General features: G+C 31.9%; 2 protein-coding genes across 2 annotated transcripts in view; both read right to left on the bottom strand.

Moving 5' to 3' along the window:
- The window catches only part of LOC100175664 (macrophage mannose receptor 1-like), a 31,496-nt gene extending 23,509 nt beyond the window's left edge, over positions 1 to 7,987 (bottom strand). The window contains exons 1-13 of the mRNA XM_026835825.1: positions 7,572 to 7,987; positions 5,907 to 6,049; positions 5,393 to 5,495; positions 4,855 to 4,963; positions 4,462 to 4,544; positions 3,790 to 3,902; positions 3,495 to 3,636; positions 2,930 to 3,102; positions 2,517 to 2,651; positions 1,515 to 1,673; positions 666 to 872; positions 239 to 277; positions 111 to 178 (exon numbers count right to left, since the gene is read on the bottom strand). Of these exons, the coding sequence (XP_026691626.1) occupies positions 111 to 178; positions 239 to 277; positions 666 to 872; positions 1,515 to 1,673; positions 2,517 to 2,651; positions 2,930 to 3,102; positions 3,495 to 3,636; positions 3,790 to 3,902; positions 4,462 to 4,544; positions 4,855 to 4,963; positions 5,393 to 5,495; positions 5,907 to 6,049; positions 7,572 to 7,675 (1,578 nt within the window). The 5' untranslated portion in view covers positions 7,676 to 7,987. The remainder of the gene's footprint in view (positions 1 to 110; positions 179 to 238; positions 278 to 665; positions 873 to 1,514; positions 1,674 to 2,516; positions 2,652 to 2,929; positions 3,103 to 3,494; positions 3,637 to 3,789; positions 3,903 to 4,461; positions 4,545 to 4,854; positions 4,964 to 5,392; positions 5,496 to 5,906; positions 6,050 to 7,571) is intronic.
- A 1,031-nt stretch (positions 7,988 to 9,018) lies between these two features.
- LOC100187438 (deoxyhypusine synthase) lies at positions 9,019 to 15,352 on the bottom strand. The gene is made up of 8 exons (XM_002119401.5): positions 15,084 to 15,352; positions 14,666 to 14,789; positions 13,860 to 14,022; positions 12,208 to 12,391; positions 11,551 to 11,656; positions 10,529 to 10,632; positions 9,874 to 9,999; positions 9,019 to 9,534 (listed from the first exon to the last, which is right to left on the bottom strand). The coding sequence occupies exons 1-8, from the start codon at positions 15,270 to 15,272 to the stop codon at positions 9,454 to 9,456; spliced, it is 1,077 nt and encodes a 358-aa protein (XP_002119437.1). The 5' UTR covers positions 15,273 to 15,352; the 3' UTR covers positions 9,019 to 9,453.
- Between the last annotated feature and the right edge of the window lie 2,272 nt (positions 15,353 to 17,624).

Genomic DNA, 17,624 nt, shown 5'->3' with positions numbered 1-17,624 from the left:
CAGATTTCAAAACAATTGTGACATAACAGGAACATGCATAGTAGGTTAGTGATGAAAATGGTTTTATAATTTAAAATTGTTTTCAAATTCACTAAAATATAAGAGATTACCTTGTAACATCTGTCGCTGCTGGGGTCTGATATATAACCATTACCGCCACATTTTTCTAAATCTGGGACTAATATGAACAAAAATTATATAAAGTTATATTTTTATTTTTCAAACAAAATTAACTTACCATAACTTGGAGGAGGGATGGTAACAGTTTGTGTTGGAACTGGAAGTTAAAAGAAATATTAAAATTATAAAAAAAAAACATTAAAACAAAAAAATATATTATTATTTACAACAAAAAAAATAAAAAAAATAGTAGGGTGGGAAAAGATAGGACACCTTTTAGCTCTAATTTCTTGTCCCATTTCGTAGTAAACAAAAAACATTGAAAGAAAAAGCATATCGTTATGACTCCCATAGAGCATATCCTTATGACTCCCATAAAGCATATCCTTATGACTTCCATAGATTATTGTTAATTGTTTAAAACATGATCAGGGTATTTGGGTATTATGTGCTAAAGGTGTCCTATCTTCCCACCACCTTACTATATATTATTATTAAATAAAAATTAAAATACACAACAAATATATTAATATTTCAAAACATACTCTCATCTTTTTTGCAAACAAATGACCACATGATGGAGCAAGAACCATCGCTCCACTCCCCTTGTTGATCAATAGAAACACAATTTCCATCATTATTTGGTTCGTTGTTTTTCCAATTATCATAACTGGTGTCTGTTGTTCCATCTTTCCAAATAAAACCTCCCCCTTGCTTCATCAAACCAATCCAACTTGTTTGTTGAAGGTTGCCTTAGAAATAATACAACCATGAAATATAACTTGGTTTATCCTTGTATGGAAAAGCAAATACAACACACATGCTGTGTTTCATACCCCCCGTCCCCGCTTACAGTACAAGCTTGTAACTTTATAGATGATTATTTTGGGGCATTAATTCATACACAATGAATGGATGTAACTTACTTTATCCTCGCGTGGCCGGAAAATGGAAGTCGTTGTAACACGCGTGTTCATACACCTCATGTCAGCTTACGAGTTACCATGTATGTTACTTTGTGGGTGATTGTTTTTTTTAGATTTTTTTATTTTTTATGTATGGCTGATAATTTGGACAACCCATTAGTGACCACTAGTTTGGAGCAATTGCTGTTAAGTGTCTTGCCCAAGGACACATCGCCCACAATGGTAGCAGCGACAAGCCTTAAATCCTTTACCTCTGAGTTAGAAGCAGGTCGCAAACCACTTTGACCTGGCGCCGAACAATGTATTTCATACACATTGTGGCCACATTTAAAAGCAAAAATATTTTCACAAAGTGATAAAATTTGACTCTACATATTCGTTTTAAATAAAGCAAACTCTATCTAACAGGCTATTAATCAACACATACTTTTATAGTTCCAAATAAATACAGAAACACCACATACATACCAACAATAAAAGACAATTCATCATCTGTAGTTATACTGGTTAGATGAGACTTTTTAGACACACAGTAAGATTCAGCATTTTGTTGAGTTTTTTCCATTGAACCAAAAAAATAACAAAAACCTTTTAGATGTCTCCAGCCTTCATCACAACGACCCTCAACTGAAAAAAAACATTTTAAAATTTAACTAAATAGCTAATTTCAATAAACTAACAAAAATGTTACTCAAAACTTTAGTAATATGTTATTCCTTGTAATTTAATGATGTGGTTGAAAGTTAACCAACTATTAGAACGCTACAAACAACTAGTTTGTGTTAATTTGTCATTAAATTTAACTTGCTATTGAAAATGCTTACCATCTTAAGGTATAAATGCTTATATTTAATGTATAATTTTGAAAAAAAACATTTTAAAATTTAACTAAATAGCTAATTTCAATAAACTAACAAAAATGTTACTCAAAGCTTTAGTAATATGTTATTCCTTGTAATTTAATGATGTGGTTGAAAGTTAACCAACTATTAGAACGCTACAAACAACTAGTTTGTGTTAATTTGTCATTAAATTTAACTTGCTATTGAAAATGCTTACCATCTTAAGATATAAATGCTTATATTTAATGTATAATAAGAACAATGAGCATGAATTTTTGCATTGCAGTATTTATAACTTGTAATAAATTACACAAATGTTCAAATAGTTGAACGATTCTTGTTTTGTGAAATATAGTAAAAATCAGGTGCTACAAAAATGTAACAGATAAAAATTAAGTCCAACCAATTGTTATATTAAAGAGATTTAATCATGATTCTATTTGAAAAGGAGACTGACGATGCCATTTAGGTAAAATATATATCTATAACTGTAATACAACAATTGGTTGGACTTGATTTTTGTCTGTTACATTTTCTAGTACCAGATCCTTACAGAACTAAGTAATTTTATATTGGCCAAATTTGCAAAATCGTTGCATTAGATAACTAATTCAACAAACAAATTCACCTGTTACAACTGGTGCAGCTGGTAGACCTTGTCCTTCAGGAATTTCACATATGTGACCCCTTTCTTCAAAACAAGTTGCTGTCTCCCAATTACTTGTGGTTCGCCCCGTATAAAGAGCAACACAATCATCCCTTCCTAAAGTTGGAAAATGGCTGTTTGTTGAATTGTTTATTTGATCCAATTTAATGTTAACAATTTTTTATGTTCATTAAAAAAATACTTTTTACCACACTTTTTAAATACTTTTTTTACATATTGATTCAATTTTAACTGATCATCTAAATAGTAGTATAAATAAAGTATGAACATTTAATGAAAAAATTCAAGATATTTAAAAAAATATTTTGTTTCAAAATAAACCAATGACCAACAAATTGTTTAAAATTAGTATTAGGATTGCAATAAAATATAACCTTGCACATAATCGGGCATGTGTGAACTCCAAAATGGTGTTTCTATGTTGGTTTGATCCCACCAAGTGACTTGATCATCGTGTCCGATATCAGACGCACCCAACCACACGAGGGGGTGACCGTTACTGGCGTAGGATTCCAACACACTTCCCACAAATGTTTCTTCATCTTGGCTGGATCAAATATTCAAGTTGAATGAATGAATGTTATCTATCGTATTTATCCTTGCATTGCAAGGCAACAACAGTGGTAATAACACAAACGTTTTATTTCATACACCTTGTGCCGCTTACAAGTTACTACGTATGTAACTTATTTATCCTCCCATGGAGGGGCAAACGACAGTCGTTGTAACAAGGGGTGTACATACACCGTCAATGGTAGCAGTCACAAGCAGCGAATTTGCAAAACAAAAAATACATTAAGCAAATTTAGAACATGAATAAGAAACAATGCATAAAAAAAAACATAATCCACAATAATTGTAGAATTTCAAACTTTCGATAAAGTGTTTGTTATTTAAAATGCTTAATTTCTATTTTAAATACCAGGTGATCAAACTTACTCCAATATTTTAAGCATTCCACCACCCAGGCCAAGACAAATCTCCTTTGAAGTAGTCCATGTTGATTTTCTATTTGGGTTAATATCAAATTCATAACATTTACCGCTCCCAGCAAAGTACAACCAACCAGTAGGACATTGAGCTAGAAAATAAAAAAAAAAAAACATTTTCCACAGAAATGCAAATATACAGGCATTTTAATATTCACCAAAAAAATTAGTTAGAAAAATTAAAGGATATAAAACCTAGTTAAAAACTAAAATTTAGTTAAAATATCAAAGGATATAAAACCTACCTTTTAAACCACGTTCACAAATAAACCTCTTTTCTACTGAACATTTGACCACATTCCATGTCCATCCTAATATTTGGCTTATCTCTGTGCATGTACTGCCATGGTATGGAAGGCTACACACGAAAATGGTTAGCTTAGTTTTTGAAGTGGTTTGCTTAGTTTTTTGGTTAGCTTTTGTGGTTAGCATAGTTTTTTAGTTGGTTCGTGTTTATATATGTCATGAAATAAAGAGTGGCAATGTTTGTCAGGCCAACAAAAAAAATTAAATAAATTTAAACTAAAGGGCCTTCACGCAAAGTTTTAATACTTGGCTCAAACCAAGCATGCTATGTTGGTATCCATTAGCACAGCTGTGGTAATACCTTTTCAACCAACCATAACTAGTGTGACGTATTTTTTATTCCATCGTTGTATATGTTTGTGGTTTTTGTGCATAGTTTGCTGTGACGTGCTTCTGTATTGTTTCTAGCTTTACTATGGTTGTTGTTTAGCTATGGGCTCATCTTTTTATGATACTATCTGTTATATATGATTAAACTATTAACTAAGAAGGCCTACATCAGTCTGGTCAATAGGGGTAGGCCGTTACAGCAGTGTGCCGGACCACGCACTTACCTAACACTATTGATATTCATTAATTAGAAGCAGGCTTTTAAAGCCTAATGTACTTACGGGTTTGGTGGTTGGTTTGGAGCCCAGTGTTTGTAGCTGTACACTGTTGCAGTGTCAACCCAGGTCAACGTATCTGGACTTGCCTGTATAAATATTAATCATATGTCAATTTGTAATCTAGTAGATATTCAAGACAACCCAGAGGTAGGCTCGACGGAACTACCATTGTGGGCTTTTGTGTTCTTGGGCAAGACATTTAATAGTATTGTTCCAACCCGGTGGTCACTGATGGGTTGTCTAAATTATCAGCCATATAGAAAAAAATGATCACCCACAAAGTCACATATGTGGTGACTCATGAGCGGACATGAGGTTTATGAAACAAAACATGCTATACCAACTGTCGTTTCCCACTAGCCTAGTTAAGCAAATTACATTCAGTTTCATACGTACCGTGTCAGAAAGACCAATCCAAAAATTTTCACTGTAGCCGTTGATCAAGGATTCAACATTAGTTTGTTCGCCACCAGAACCAATTGAAGCAAGATTAGCTCCTTGCTTTCTAAGATAAATAGAAATACAATGTATTGGCTGAATTATTACACCAGCTTAAAAAAATACAAAAAGTTGATAAAATGTGTTAAACAAAATTTACATTGCATTTTAGGTAAATATATATTATGAGGCATAACCAGATAAGCTAGCTATATTATATTCAACATTATTGTATAGTAGGGTAGGGGAAGACGGAAACCACATAATATCCAAATTTCCTGATCGTGTTTTAAATAATTAACAACGGTCTATGGGAGTCTTGAGGATATCCGTTTTATAATTCTTTGAACCTTCTTTGATTACTACCAAATGGAATGAGAAAAAAGAAAGAAAAGGTGTTCTAACTTTTCTTATTCTTCTAAATATACGCTCGTGGCGGGCAACGACAGTCGTTATAACGCAAGTGTTTGGTTTCGTATATATTCGTTATACATACTTGCATTCAGCTTGTGCATCTTGCCACTGAGATGATAAAGATGAAACATAATAACATCGATCGCCCAAATTCACATAATTGCTGGGACATGAACTAAATGTTCCTGAAAAAAAGGATAATTTTTAATACCAAACAGCACCACAAAACAAAGATTTAGTATTTTCAACTGTACCAAAACTTAACTGGTTTAAAATTTTATTACTCTATTAAATACATTTTCCATACATTTTAAGCTTAAAATCTAGGATTTTATGTTTGTGTCTAATTTTATAATAATAATAACTTTATTTGATATTTCAATACCTAAGATTTAGAAACGCTTTAAATAAAAAAAGGATATAGCGACAAAACAACAGTTGTTAAAACACGCTTACAGTTAAAAACATACTTCCGTTTAAATGAAAGAAAATAAGCGTGGTCGCTACACCTAGCAGACAAACAAGCCATAAATGTTTAATTATTATCAAGTTAAAGTTCTAATGAAAACAAAATTTATTGGTAAACTAAAACTTACCCGTTGGCCTTTTACAAACAAAAGTACGAGTAGCTTCACAGGAATTGTCATTCCATTGTTTATCGTTAACTATTGGATCAGCAATCCAAATCTCAGCACAGTTCTCCATATAGGCGTTGTTTGGTTCACCATATTTCCAATTTCTAAATAAACATTGTGGTAGGATACCTAAGCTGCCCCATGTTGTACAATGGTGGGTTGGGTTGCCACTTATATAATTATATATTATGAAACAGAACTATAGTACAAGAAAAGAGTTGATATTTTTTATTTTTTATTCTTAATGGATGAGGTCTTTGTCAAGGACCTGGGATTTAGGCGAGATTTGACCCATTACCCCAACACCCGGGAAGCCCATTTAAGTCTTTCTTGCCAGCGGTGACACCGCATCACAGTCAGACGCGTAATATTGGCACCATTTTTTATTCCGTGTGCTTACGAGTTACCATACTTTTCAACTTTGTGTATAATTTTTATTTGATATGGCTTACAATTTGGACAACCTATTAGTGGCTGCTGGGTTGGAGCAATGTCCGTTAAGTGTCTTGCCCAAGGACACATATACCGATCAGTTTTAGTACCGCTGCCGAGCATCGAACCGGGGACACTTTGGTTTCAATGCAGGCACCTGAACCACTGAGCCATGGCGCCAGACTAATTGAATACGACCTAAGGTGTAAGGGCTTTAAATAAACAGGGTAAGTTCTGGCTGGGATTTGCTGTGTGTAAGCCCAACCAACCCTTCCACAACATTAGGCAGCGTTTTTTCATTCTAAATATACAGTTTATAGTTCACCCAAAGTTGAATTTATCTGGGTGGTATTTTTAAGACCAAAACTTCTGGAACTATTTTAGATAACAAATAGCCAAACTTATTTTAATATGAATTTAAAAGGTTGTAGCGGTTGAATGTATTTCGAGCACAGATATATATTTCAGTTTGTCCAAATTAACCTAATGCATAAAGATTAAATATTAAACAGCCGTGTGGCGTAACTATTACATCTGGCGTAACTGTGTTTATGATTGACGAGACATATCCTTTGTGTTTCCTACTACAAGGAAATAATATGACAGCTTGCCATTCTTTGGTGTCAATTATCTCTTCCGTGTTTTGTGTTTACACACATTTATGCTATAAAAGCCCTCCTATTTTCTGTGTTATGAGGGCAGTAGAAGCTCTCTTACACTTTTGCTGTCCTCACGTTTGTCCCTAGCCTGATGCCGCTTGTTTGTTCGACTAATAAACTGAGTTGTCGACCTAGTGTTATGGAGTCGTTACGTTGAAGTGGGCACGACCATTGAACAAACTTTGCACCCCCATCAGGGTCTTAACAAAGTTTAAATAAGCATTCGAAACATGTTTAAGTAGGTTAACATAGAAACCCAGAAGTGGTTTTAAGAAATTAAAACAGCTTTTTATAAACAAAACATACGGCTGTAACAAAAAGTAGACAGATTAACTAATGTAAACCAATTTTTTTAAATTGTTATGTTTTATTGTTTAAAACAAGTAATTGTACTGTTTTAAACTAAAAATTTTTACTTATTCAGTTTGCAAATTTGAAAAGAAAAGTTCTGTTAACTTATGTAAACCATTTTTTTAATAAAATTGTCATGTTATATTGCTTGAAACAAGTAACTGTACCAAGTCGCAATACTCACGCTATACTACTATTATAAGGTGTTCCGTCACTCCATGAAAAATGACCTTCTTGTTTCACATCATTAAGTCCAATCCACCATCGCAATTCATCCATGTTTTCCATGTTATTATCAACCACCCAATCCTGGTGAAAAATAACAATCAAAACTAAAAGTTTGTTGCTTTTTATTCATTTAAGTTATAAATAAAACTGTATATATTTAAACAGCTGAATATAATACCAGAATTTAATAAAATTCGACAGGAATTAAAAAAAAAAGAATTTTCCAATTGGTAAGATTACAAAACAACTTTATAAAAATTTTCTTAACAAGTAATATGTCTGGTTACAAGCAAATACTGTTAAATTTTTTTCAGTGAGTTTAAACAAGTATGAGATACAATTTTACGAATTATTAATGATTGTGAGTATTTTCTCCTACCCTTTCCTCCACAGTTGCAAAACTAGCAAGATGCCCGTTGTTCTGCTGACACCACGATTCGGCTTCCGTCCAACTTACTGGTGGTTTCTGGTTTGAAAAATACCAACAAAAGTTGTTGTAAGAAGACCAACCATTTGGACAATCAGTTTGAGATGACACTGCAATTAGAAAAACAAACAAAAAACTTAGACAGAATGTAAAATTTATAAAATGGAAACCAAATTTATAAAATAAAAATTAAACGGAAAAATTAAACATTCATTAATTTTTTATAGAAAAAGGAAAAAAATTCAATAGAATAAATAAGTATAAAGGATATAAAGTTGGGTTGAAAAATATGCTGTGGGAACAAAACAAATAAATAAAGATTGTCATTTTATTTACACAAAAGAATTAATGTTATATTTATCTAAATCTAAAGGTAATAAAAAAATTTGTTATCTAAAATAAATTTATCACAAAATGTTACAAAAATAGTTACAATTACAAAATACACAACATTACACTGGAAGAAGAATAGAAAGTGCATAATACACTTTTTCACCAAAAAATTATAAGTCTACAAAAAGATCTAAATAACAGACCTGTTTGTATCAGAACCACAGTGAAAAAGGCAAGAATTGACCGCATTATTATTATCTTAAACTTTCACGTACGACATTAAACAAAATATTACATTACTTTTCTCTGGAATAATTTTCACGTAAAATTTTTTTTAAAAAACTCAAAAATTCTTAAAACTGGACCGCTGTCAAACACCCAATCTTTCATGCATTTATGAGGTTTCTCTAGTTTGTAATGAGCTTTTAAACAAAATTCAGTTTAATGATGTCCTTTTGTGTATATTGTGATTAAATTAATGCAACACCAAACATGCAGGCCTGGTACAGGAGAGTTGTAAAATTTAAAACAAAACAAACAATGCATATTTGTGATCGGTACGACGTGGAACGCAGAGTTAACTTTTGTTGCAATCATTCTTTGGTGATCTTTGAATTATCTGAATTGTTTCATTTCCGCAGCGTTGGAATTAAAACAACAACATTTTCCGTTTATTGAAACTTAAAAGTACAGTACTTTGAAAATATTTTCTAACATAATATTTTACTTAATAGTAACAGAATCGCTTGCAACAAAAAAAAACACATTTGTTTTTTAAACTCTAGAATAATAGCCTATACAACAGTGACTTGGTGCCAGTACATTGGACATTTATTCAATTTAGTACACTGGATATTTATTCAAGTTTTAAAAAATCAAACCAAGATAAAAAGAGATATAATAGGTCTTAAAATATCATATTCTATTCTTAAAATACCATGTTCTATTCTGTAATTTTATAATTTTAAGTTGTAGCAGAACACTGCATCAGACAAAAACTGGTATACATACACCTATATCACTAAAATTCCTTAGAAATGAAAAGTTTTGTTTTAATAAGAAACACGAGTGTAACTGTTCACTTTTTTATACTATGAAAATCGCGCGCGAACGTTTGTGCAACCAAGAGTGGAAATATTAATGTAGCTTCTGCGCATATCTGCAAAAAAAGAAAATAAATGTTTACAAATAGTCGAATAAATCATTTTCTCAAATGAAAATAAATGTAACTTATTCATCCACACATAGCGGGGCAACGACAGTCATTTTAGCACAAGTTTTTGTTTCGTATACCTCTTGTAACTTATTTTTTCTTGCGTGTCAGGGCATTAACAGTTGTTATAATACAGGTGTTTTGTTTCATACACATTTTACGAGTCACCAGATGTATGTGATTTTGTGGGAGGTAATTCTTTATATACCATAATCAACCATTAAGGTAGAGCTGTTAAGATTCTTGCCAACATTTTACAGTAAAGTATGAAACACATAAACAAACTTTCACTGGTTTTGCGTCCATCTTTATCTTTCCCCATGAAACAGCTTCATCTGGTGAAGCTCCAGCATCCGAACCATCAAACTCTTGAGCAGTGTTTACAAAAACAGAGAAATCGGCACCGTTTCTCTGCAATTTTGAAAAAGAAATCTTTTACAAGTTTATACCGGTTTCTGTGCAATTTTTTACACCCCTATATATATATATATATATACTTTTTTATACGTTTATAACCGTTTTTCTGCATTTTTTAAAATATATATTTTTTCATATATTTATTATCGTTTCTCTGCAAATTTTTTAAATGCTATAAATATTTTTTATATGTTTATAGCCGTGTTTCTGTGATTTTTGAAAAAATTTTATTTTTTTTATAAGTTTATAACCATTGCCATGCAATATATCTATTTTATAAGTTTATAACCGTTTCTCTGAAATTTTTAAATATATCTATTTTTAAAGTTTATAACCGTTTCTCTGCAACTTTTGTCATAAGTTTAAAAATGTCACGACACCACAAACGCCGAAATAGGAAAAATCGGTGACATAAGCCATAACTTTATAAATGTCATAACATCTAAACAATAATAATTTTTTGCATATACATAAAGAAAAAAATCTTAGCTACAATTTAAATGCATACAGTAGGGAAACTTACCATAAGGTTAGCATTACATATATGATGTTTAACTAATCCACCACCAAGGATTATCATCCCTGTGTTTGCTGCATAGACTGCTTGATTGTTCATTAATCTAATGTCTGTAATAAAACATAATATTTGTTTAAATTAAACCCTATAGTTATAATAAGGTAATATGATGCAGTACTTGTAACTTACTTTATCCTTGCGTTGCCACAAAACGGCAGTTGTTAAACACGGGTGTTTTGTTTCATACACCTCGTGCCAGCTTACCAAGTATGTTCCTTTGTGCGTGATTATTATGGAGGGATTTTTTTTTCTTCATAAGTGGCTGATAATTTGGAAAACTTATTAGTGACCACTGCCGAGGACACATACACCATTAATGTTGTCAGTATTGAGCATCAAACTTAGTAACTTTCAATAACGATCTAGGCACCTCATGGTTAAGTAATGGCACCAGCCTTAAAAATTTTAAACAAATTAAAACCAATCACAGTTAGAACTTATAATCTAATTTTATGTTTCTCTTTAATAACAATAATGAAGATAAAATGAATGCAAAACAGATATTATTAGGAATAGAATGACTATTTGGAAAAGAAAATTGTATGGGAAAGAATATAAAACTGTGTGTCTGTTTAACTGAAAGTATATTGTTTACAGTATAATCCTCTTTAAAGCCGATCCCCCAATTGTACGGGTTGCACCTTTGTATATAACTTTGTTTCTATTATAGGTTTACCATAATAATAATTAAACATAAATGTTTGTCTGCTAAGCATAGTGACCACGCTTTTTTTCTGAGAATTAAATGTAAATAAGTTTATACTGTAAGCAGGTTTTAACAGCTGTCGTTTTGTCGCTATATCCTGTCTTTTGACTCTTTTCCTTTAAAATATTTTTAATTAAATATTAAAGCCACCGTAATCTAAGGGACAAATAAAGTTATTATAGTTATTATATGTTATTATTAATTTACATTTCAGTAATATTTCTAAGCCATTATCATGTACAATCAAAGTGTATTATGGTACCTTCCACTATGTCTATGATTAAACCAGGGTTCTTATAGGAATGAAAATACAACATATCACCAATGGATCCATCAGTTAAAGCAGGACTGAATACAGGAATCTTGTTCTGCAAAGACATAAATAATTAGTTTATCTTTTTTCAGTAAAAATTTTTGATAAGGGGTGTGTTCTCGTCTACTAATCACCGCATAACTTAGATTTTTCTTTTTTTGTTGTTTAAATAAAAACTTTTGTAAAAAGTAATACACAGTAGGTATTTCAGTTAACTAAGACCTAAAGCCCAAGTACTATTAGTTAGAACTGGGAGCATAGGTTACAATTTAAGTATTGTTAGTTTCAAATGTTAGACTTTGAGCTATTAGATATAAATTGTTGGTTTAAAATTCTCAGCTTCAAAGTATATTGTTTTTGAGCTTTAATGTGATATGGACTATAGTACTACACAATTAATTAAAGCAAAAAATGTGCAGCTAATGTCCTTTTTATTGTTTTACATAGTTTCCTCTTCGCTATTGTATTCAAAGAGATAAAATAAATTTTTGGTGTGTAATTTTTATAAATAAAAATAATAATAAATATATTCAACACAAAATAAATTTAAAAAAATAATAATTTAAAATAAATTTCATACATTTATATAAAACTTATTATACCAACCTTATAACACCAATAATAAACTGATTCTGGATCATTAATTTCTTTCCCAAGTCTCCAGATAACTTTAGATGGCGTCCATTTAACCTTTTCTTCATTCTGTTCTTTTAACATTTCATCAAATATGGGCATTATCCAATCCTCGAATTTACAATAATTTACATTCGGCACCAATAAATTGCCAATTCTGTAAACAGTAGTCTGTTGTTACTTTAACAGTATTCTATTTTATAGCTTCCTTTAAAAAAAAAATTATACTGTAGCTTTTTTTTATAAAAATCCTATTTTTGGGGGGAATACCTTATTGTTATTGTTACCTTTTTGATCAAACTTTTAAATAAACATTGGCAAAATGCGGTTTAAAACACATTGAAATATTAAATTATTTCTATAATGAAAAAACTTAAGTCAAAACCGAAGTGTGTTTGGTAGTATATTTAACATGTAAAATTATATAAACTTCACTATATGCATAAAGATTGCAGGTTGTGCGAAGTTGCCAGCTGGCACAACGCAGACAGGAATTAGTCGTTTCCTTTTCAGTAATATAAGAATGACACTGCCACAGGAGCATTGTCAAGGCTTAGGAAATTACTGCAGTAGAAGGATGCTAAGAAACTTAGCCTTGTGTGTATTGTTATAACTGACTACACATATATTGTTATAACTAACGACAAGTATATAATATTTGTTCTTCTTGTGTCTAATGTTATGTTCTTCTTGTGTCTAATGTTATTCTCGTGTGTAATGCTTCTTCCCGCATTTTGCATTCTCGCCAATATATAAGCCCTGTACTGTACTGCATAAGGAGGCAGTCGGAGCCAGTGCAGGAATCAGGACCTGTAATGCATGCTGTTCTCGCTGTTATCTGTATCATGACGTCAATGTCGTAATGTTGAATAAACTGAGCTGTAAACCTGGACTTGTAAAGGAGTCGTTATTTTTCTGCTGGTACCGGATTTCTGTTGAGCAAAGTGCGGGTACAGAGCTCATTATACATGAAATTGGCACGGTTCAGAGTTGAGTACGGCAGGTGAACTAAGAAACCACCTGCCCCACACCCTTCCCCTCACAGTACAATATTGGGTATTTAAAATACAAAATGAAAATTACGAAATGGTTCACTTTACAGTTTAAACAAAAAGCCATTGGACTAGGTTCTGTCATTTTTTTAAGGATTACAAAATGAAAAAACATACATAATATTTAAGGATTACAAACTAAAATTAATATATATAGTATGGTGGGTAAAGACAAGACACCCTTAGCACATAATATCCAAATATTGTGAATTTGTGATCGTATATTAAACAATTAACAACGGTCAATGGAAGTGATTTGCTTTTATAATTGTATGTTCTTTGTTCACTACCAAAGGACGAGAAAAAAGAATGAAAAAGTTTCCTATCTTCCGCCACCCTGTATATATGGTAGAGTGGGGGAAGATGGGACACCTTTAACACCTAATATCCAAATAGCCTGATCGTGTTTTAAACAATTATCAACGGTCTGTGGAAGTTGTGAAGATACAGTTTTATAATTCATTGAATGTTCTTTATTTACTACCAAATGAAAAGAGAAAACTAAACGAAAAGGTGTCCCATCTTCCCCCATCTTACTATTATATACTTTCAAAATAACAAAAAAAAAATTACCGATTTATTCCTTTAATACGAAGATCTTTTCCCTTTAGATTAAAATCCCCCATAAATGTTGGAGCTAAACATTTAATAAAGTCTTCTTCAATCCCCCCTGCTGTTGAAACCACACAGTCCACCATGTTGTGTTGAACCAGGAATCTAATAGTGCTTCTTATGCCTGGTTAACAAAAATTATAAAATTTAAACCTAAAAGTCCCAAAACCATCATTTGTTAGAATTTCAAAATTAAACATCCCTGAAAATATAATAATAATAATAACTTTATTTGTCTCTTCCAACTTCCATTATGGTATTGAAGATTTAGAAAGATTTTAAACGAAAAGACAGAATATGGCGACAAAACAACAAAAATTATAAAATTTAAACCTAACAGTACCAGAACCAGAAAATTTAAACTTAACAGTACCAGAACCTTAACATGCGTCATGGCTTAAAGTCCATGTGCATCGTAGTTTAGCATTTATGAGTGTCTATTGTGTGCGTTTGTGTCTTGGGCAAGATACTTAACGGCAATTGCCCAAACCCAGTGGTCACTAATGGTTTGTCTAAATTGTCAGCCATAGACCTAGATAAAACAATCACCCACAAAGTTACATTAAGGGTGTATAAACCAGAACATCTGTGTTATAACATCTATCGTTCAACAAGGGAAAAATGTTAGTTATAAATTTAGGCAAGTATAATAAACTCATATTACAAAATTTTTAATTGAATAAACATGTATATGTTTTTGTTGATAGTATTTATTTTGCCCCTAAAGAAACAAAACTAGTAGAATGGTGATATAACTAACATATTACCGGATGAAATCATATTCGATGTAAAGCCAAGAAAGATGGAACAATTTGTTTTCAAACGGTCGATTGGATTCAATGAAACTTTGTTTAAACTTGATTCACTGAGTGGTTCTTTCCTCAATTGTATCTGAAAATAACATGAAATCAGAAGCGCAACCAGGTGCCGTGATGTAATGCTACAAGTTACAACCCATTTTCCCAAACCTGCATACTGTGAGATACCAATGTAAAAATTGCGCTATAATTTAAACCATAGTAAAATTATACATATTAAAGCATTTTCACAGCACAATTAAAACATTACTTTTAGAAACCTCAATTTTTATTTGTAAAGAGCCACAAATAGAATCTCTCTGTAAAGTCTGAGCAAAAATAAACAAGAGACAAAAGCGCATTAATTACGAAAAAAATAATATCAAACCATTTTATTAATTTCTTCAACAGCCCTTCCGAAGTTCGTTGACTGAAACCCGCTATTTTCATAAGTTGATAAGAGCTTGTTATAATTAACTCCTTCGTTGAAATCGTAACCTTTGACTTTTTCTGAGCCCTCTGGCATCTCTGAGCTTGGCATTAAAACGTTGTACAAAATTTCAGAAGGTACCGCCATTTCAAAAACGTTTTTTTTTTAAATTGCTTTTTACTATAAAGAATATCTATAGGTTTTGGTAGATACTAAAACATGTAAGCTGAGGCATGTTTATTTTTATATTTAATACTCATATTTGTTAAATATATTTCTCATGCAAATTCTATAGAATATATTTAATTCTCAGGCATATATTATTGTATATTTTTATTTAACTCTCACACATAATACAACAGAGTATGCCTGAGGGTGAGACACACAACCAAGTATGCCTGAGAGTTAAAAATATTCAACAAATTATGCCTGAGAGTCAAGTATATTCATTATAAAATGCCCGCGAATTAAATAAAAATAAAAAAAATATGTATATATAAATATGCCTCAGCCTACACAAATATCTACCTTTTTTCACGCGGTATAAATAAAAAATGAAATTGGGGGGAGTTTTATAAGGGGATTACCCAATTTTGTTTTTACATAAAGGTCTTTGTACTGTGCGCATTTTTAAATAAAATAATTAATTCTACGGCGAACGGTCTGCACCGAATATTAATCATTTATATATTGATGTCCTTATATAGCGAGAAACATGTGCGCGAATACAAAGACAAGAAACATTTTAAAGCAAGGCAAAGCCTCGGCATTGTTACACTGGGGTCGCATTGTTTTAATCTCATTATTATATCATTCGGTTACAGGAAAAGCGCAAAGCTGTGATGTGCGGCTGTCACAAACATGTAAACCTTTTTTTAAAAACGATTAATTCTGCAGCAAAAGTACGTCACAAAGTATTAGGTATATACTATGGTTAGTTAGACCATTACTAATTTGAAGCAATCATATAGTAACCACGTGGTGGCAGCATCGACGGTTAAGTCTAATATATCATTTGCTTAATTGCTTCTCTTATTACAGTTTTAAACCCCAACAAACAACAGTACGACAGTAAATATAGCTGTAACTCCTCTTGTTGGAAATACAAGAGTTAGAGATATGCTTTTTTGCAGTTTCTTTGCGTCACACTATAAAACCTATATATTTTACGAGTTACCAAGTATGTTACTTAGTGGGTAATTGTTATTTTGTTATATATATATGATACATATTGTATGACTGACAATTTAGAAAACCGATAAGTGACAATGTCTTCCCCAAGAACATTTATCCGCCCACAATAGTAGCAGCGAGGTGCTGTCTTGAATCTATATTCTCTAGGTTGTACCGCGTCACCGGAGATTATTGTGTATATACCAATAAAAGTTTAAGTATTGGGGTTTTAAATATTATGCATTTAAACAATGGCTGTAAAACAACCATTCAATCACAGACGGCAGTCTGAATACAGGAAAGCGTATGTTACGTAAAGTGTGGTCCAAGACGCTGCTCTAACGACCTACCGCGACTGACCAGACTGATGTAGGATTTCTTAACAGTTTAATGACAAACACATATATAATAAAACGATTAGAACGGTACGGATAATGATCAAATACCAACGTTTTGACCACGACTATCAAATATACCAACGTTCTAAACACGGTAATTCAATACACCAACACAACGTTCCTAAACCATACCCACAACGAGAACTGCAGATCGTACACAATGCTCGGATGTAGGAAGCAGGAGAAAAAGGCACACTCGCGCTACCAAGATCAATCATGCTCAAATTAAGGTGGTTTAGCGCGAGACGTATCAACCAAACACAAAAGTAATTAACAAAGGAAGCAAAACCAGAAACAGTGCAGAAAACACCACAGCAAAACGCAGAAAGAAACATTTTTTCCTGCCAGAAAACGTTTCAGAGTTCTTCGAAGAAAGGACCTCTTCTTAAAGACAAAAGGATTTTTTAATATCTGAAAAAAGGTTTCACAGTTCTTGAAAGAAGGGGATTCTTCTTCGTTATATGACGGGACTTCTCCTTACAGACAAAAGGTTCGGTAATTTCTGCGAAAACGTTTTATGGTTCTTAACGTTTAATACCTCCATTCAGACATTTTTAGACGTTTAATACCCACAAGCTCTGTAATAAAAACCGCCTTCTGGTTACAAAACTAATAAAAAAAATTAAGAAATGAAATTTTTGTTGGAAACACCACGTTTAACAAATAGAAATTAATGACATGTTTTTATATATTATCTAAGAAAACGTTTCAGAGTTCTTTAAAGAAGGGTCTTCTTCTTCGTAAGTTAAAGGACTCCGGAAAATAACGAAATTGGGGCGTCAAAGACTTATATGGCAAAAATGAGGGAATTTTAAGATTCAGCATTTAATTCAAAATTGCGAAAGAAACTCATGAAATATTTTAAACTAAGCTTTTTTGTAAAAATATATTATTATGTCGCAATTCCTATGAGAAAGTTGCTGCAGCA

This window comes from Ciona intestinalis, chromosome 9 (assembly GCF_000224145.3).
Source record: "Ciona intestinalis chromosome 9, KH, whole genome shotgun sequence".
In the NCBI taxonomy this organism is placed as follows: Eukaryota; Metazoa; Chordata; class Ascidiacea; order Phlebobranchia; family Cionidae; genus Ciona; species Ciona intestinalis.
Note: the sequence above shows the minus strand (reverse complement) of the source record. Positions and strands in the feature narration are given on the sequence as shown.

Excerpts from the sequence above, each read along its gene's own strand:
- LOC100187438 (XM_002119401.5), bottom strand. The coding sequence starts at position 15,272 with ATGGCGGTACCTTCTGAAATTTTGTACAACGTTTTAATGCCAAGCTCA. Across the intron at positions 14,790-15,083 it reads TTGAAGAAATTAATAAAATG|ATACAATTGAGGAAAGAACC; the intron begins GTTTGATATTAT and ends TGTTATTTTCAG. Across the intron at positions 14,023-14,665 it reads ATCGAATATGATTTCATCCG|GCATAAGAAGCACTATTAGA; the intron begins GTAATATGTTAG and ends TTTGTTAACCAG.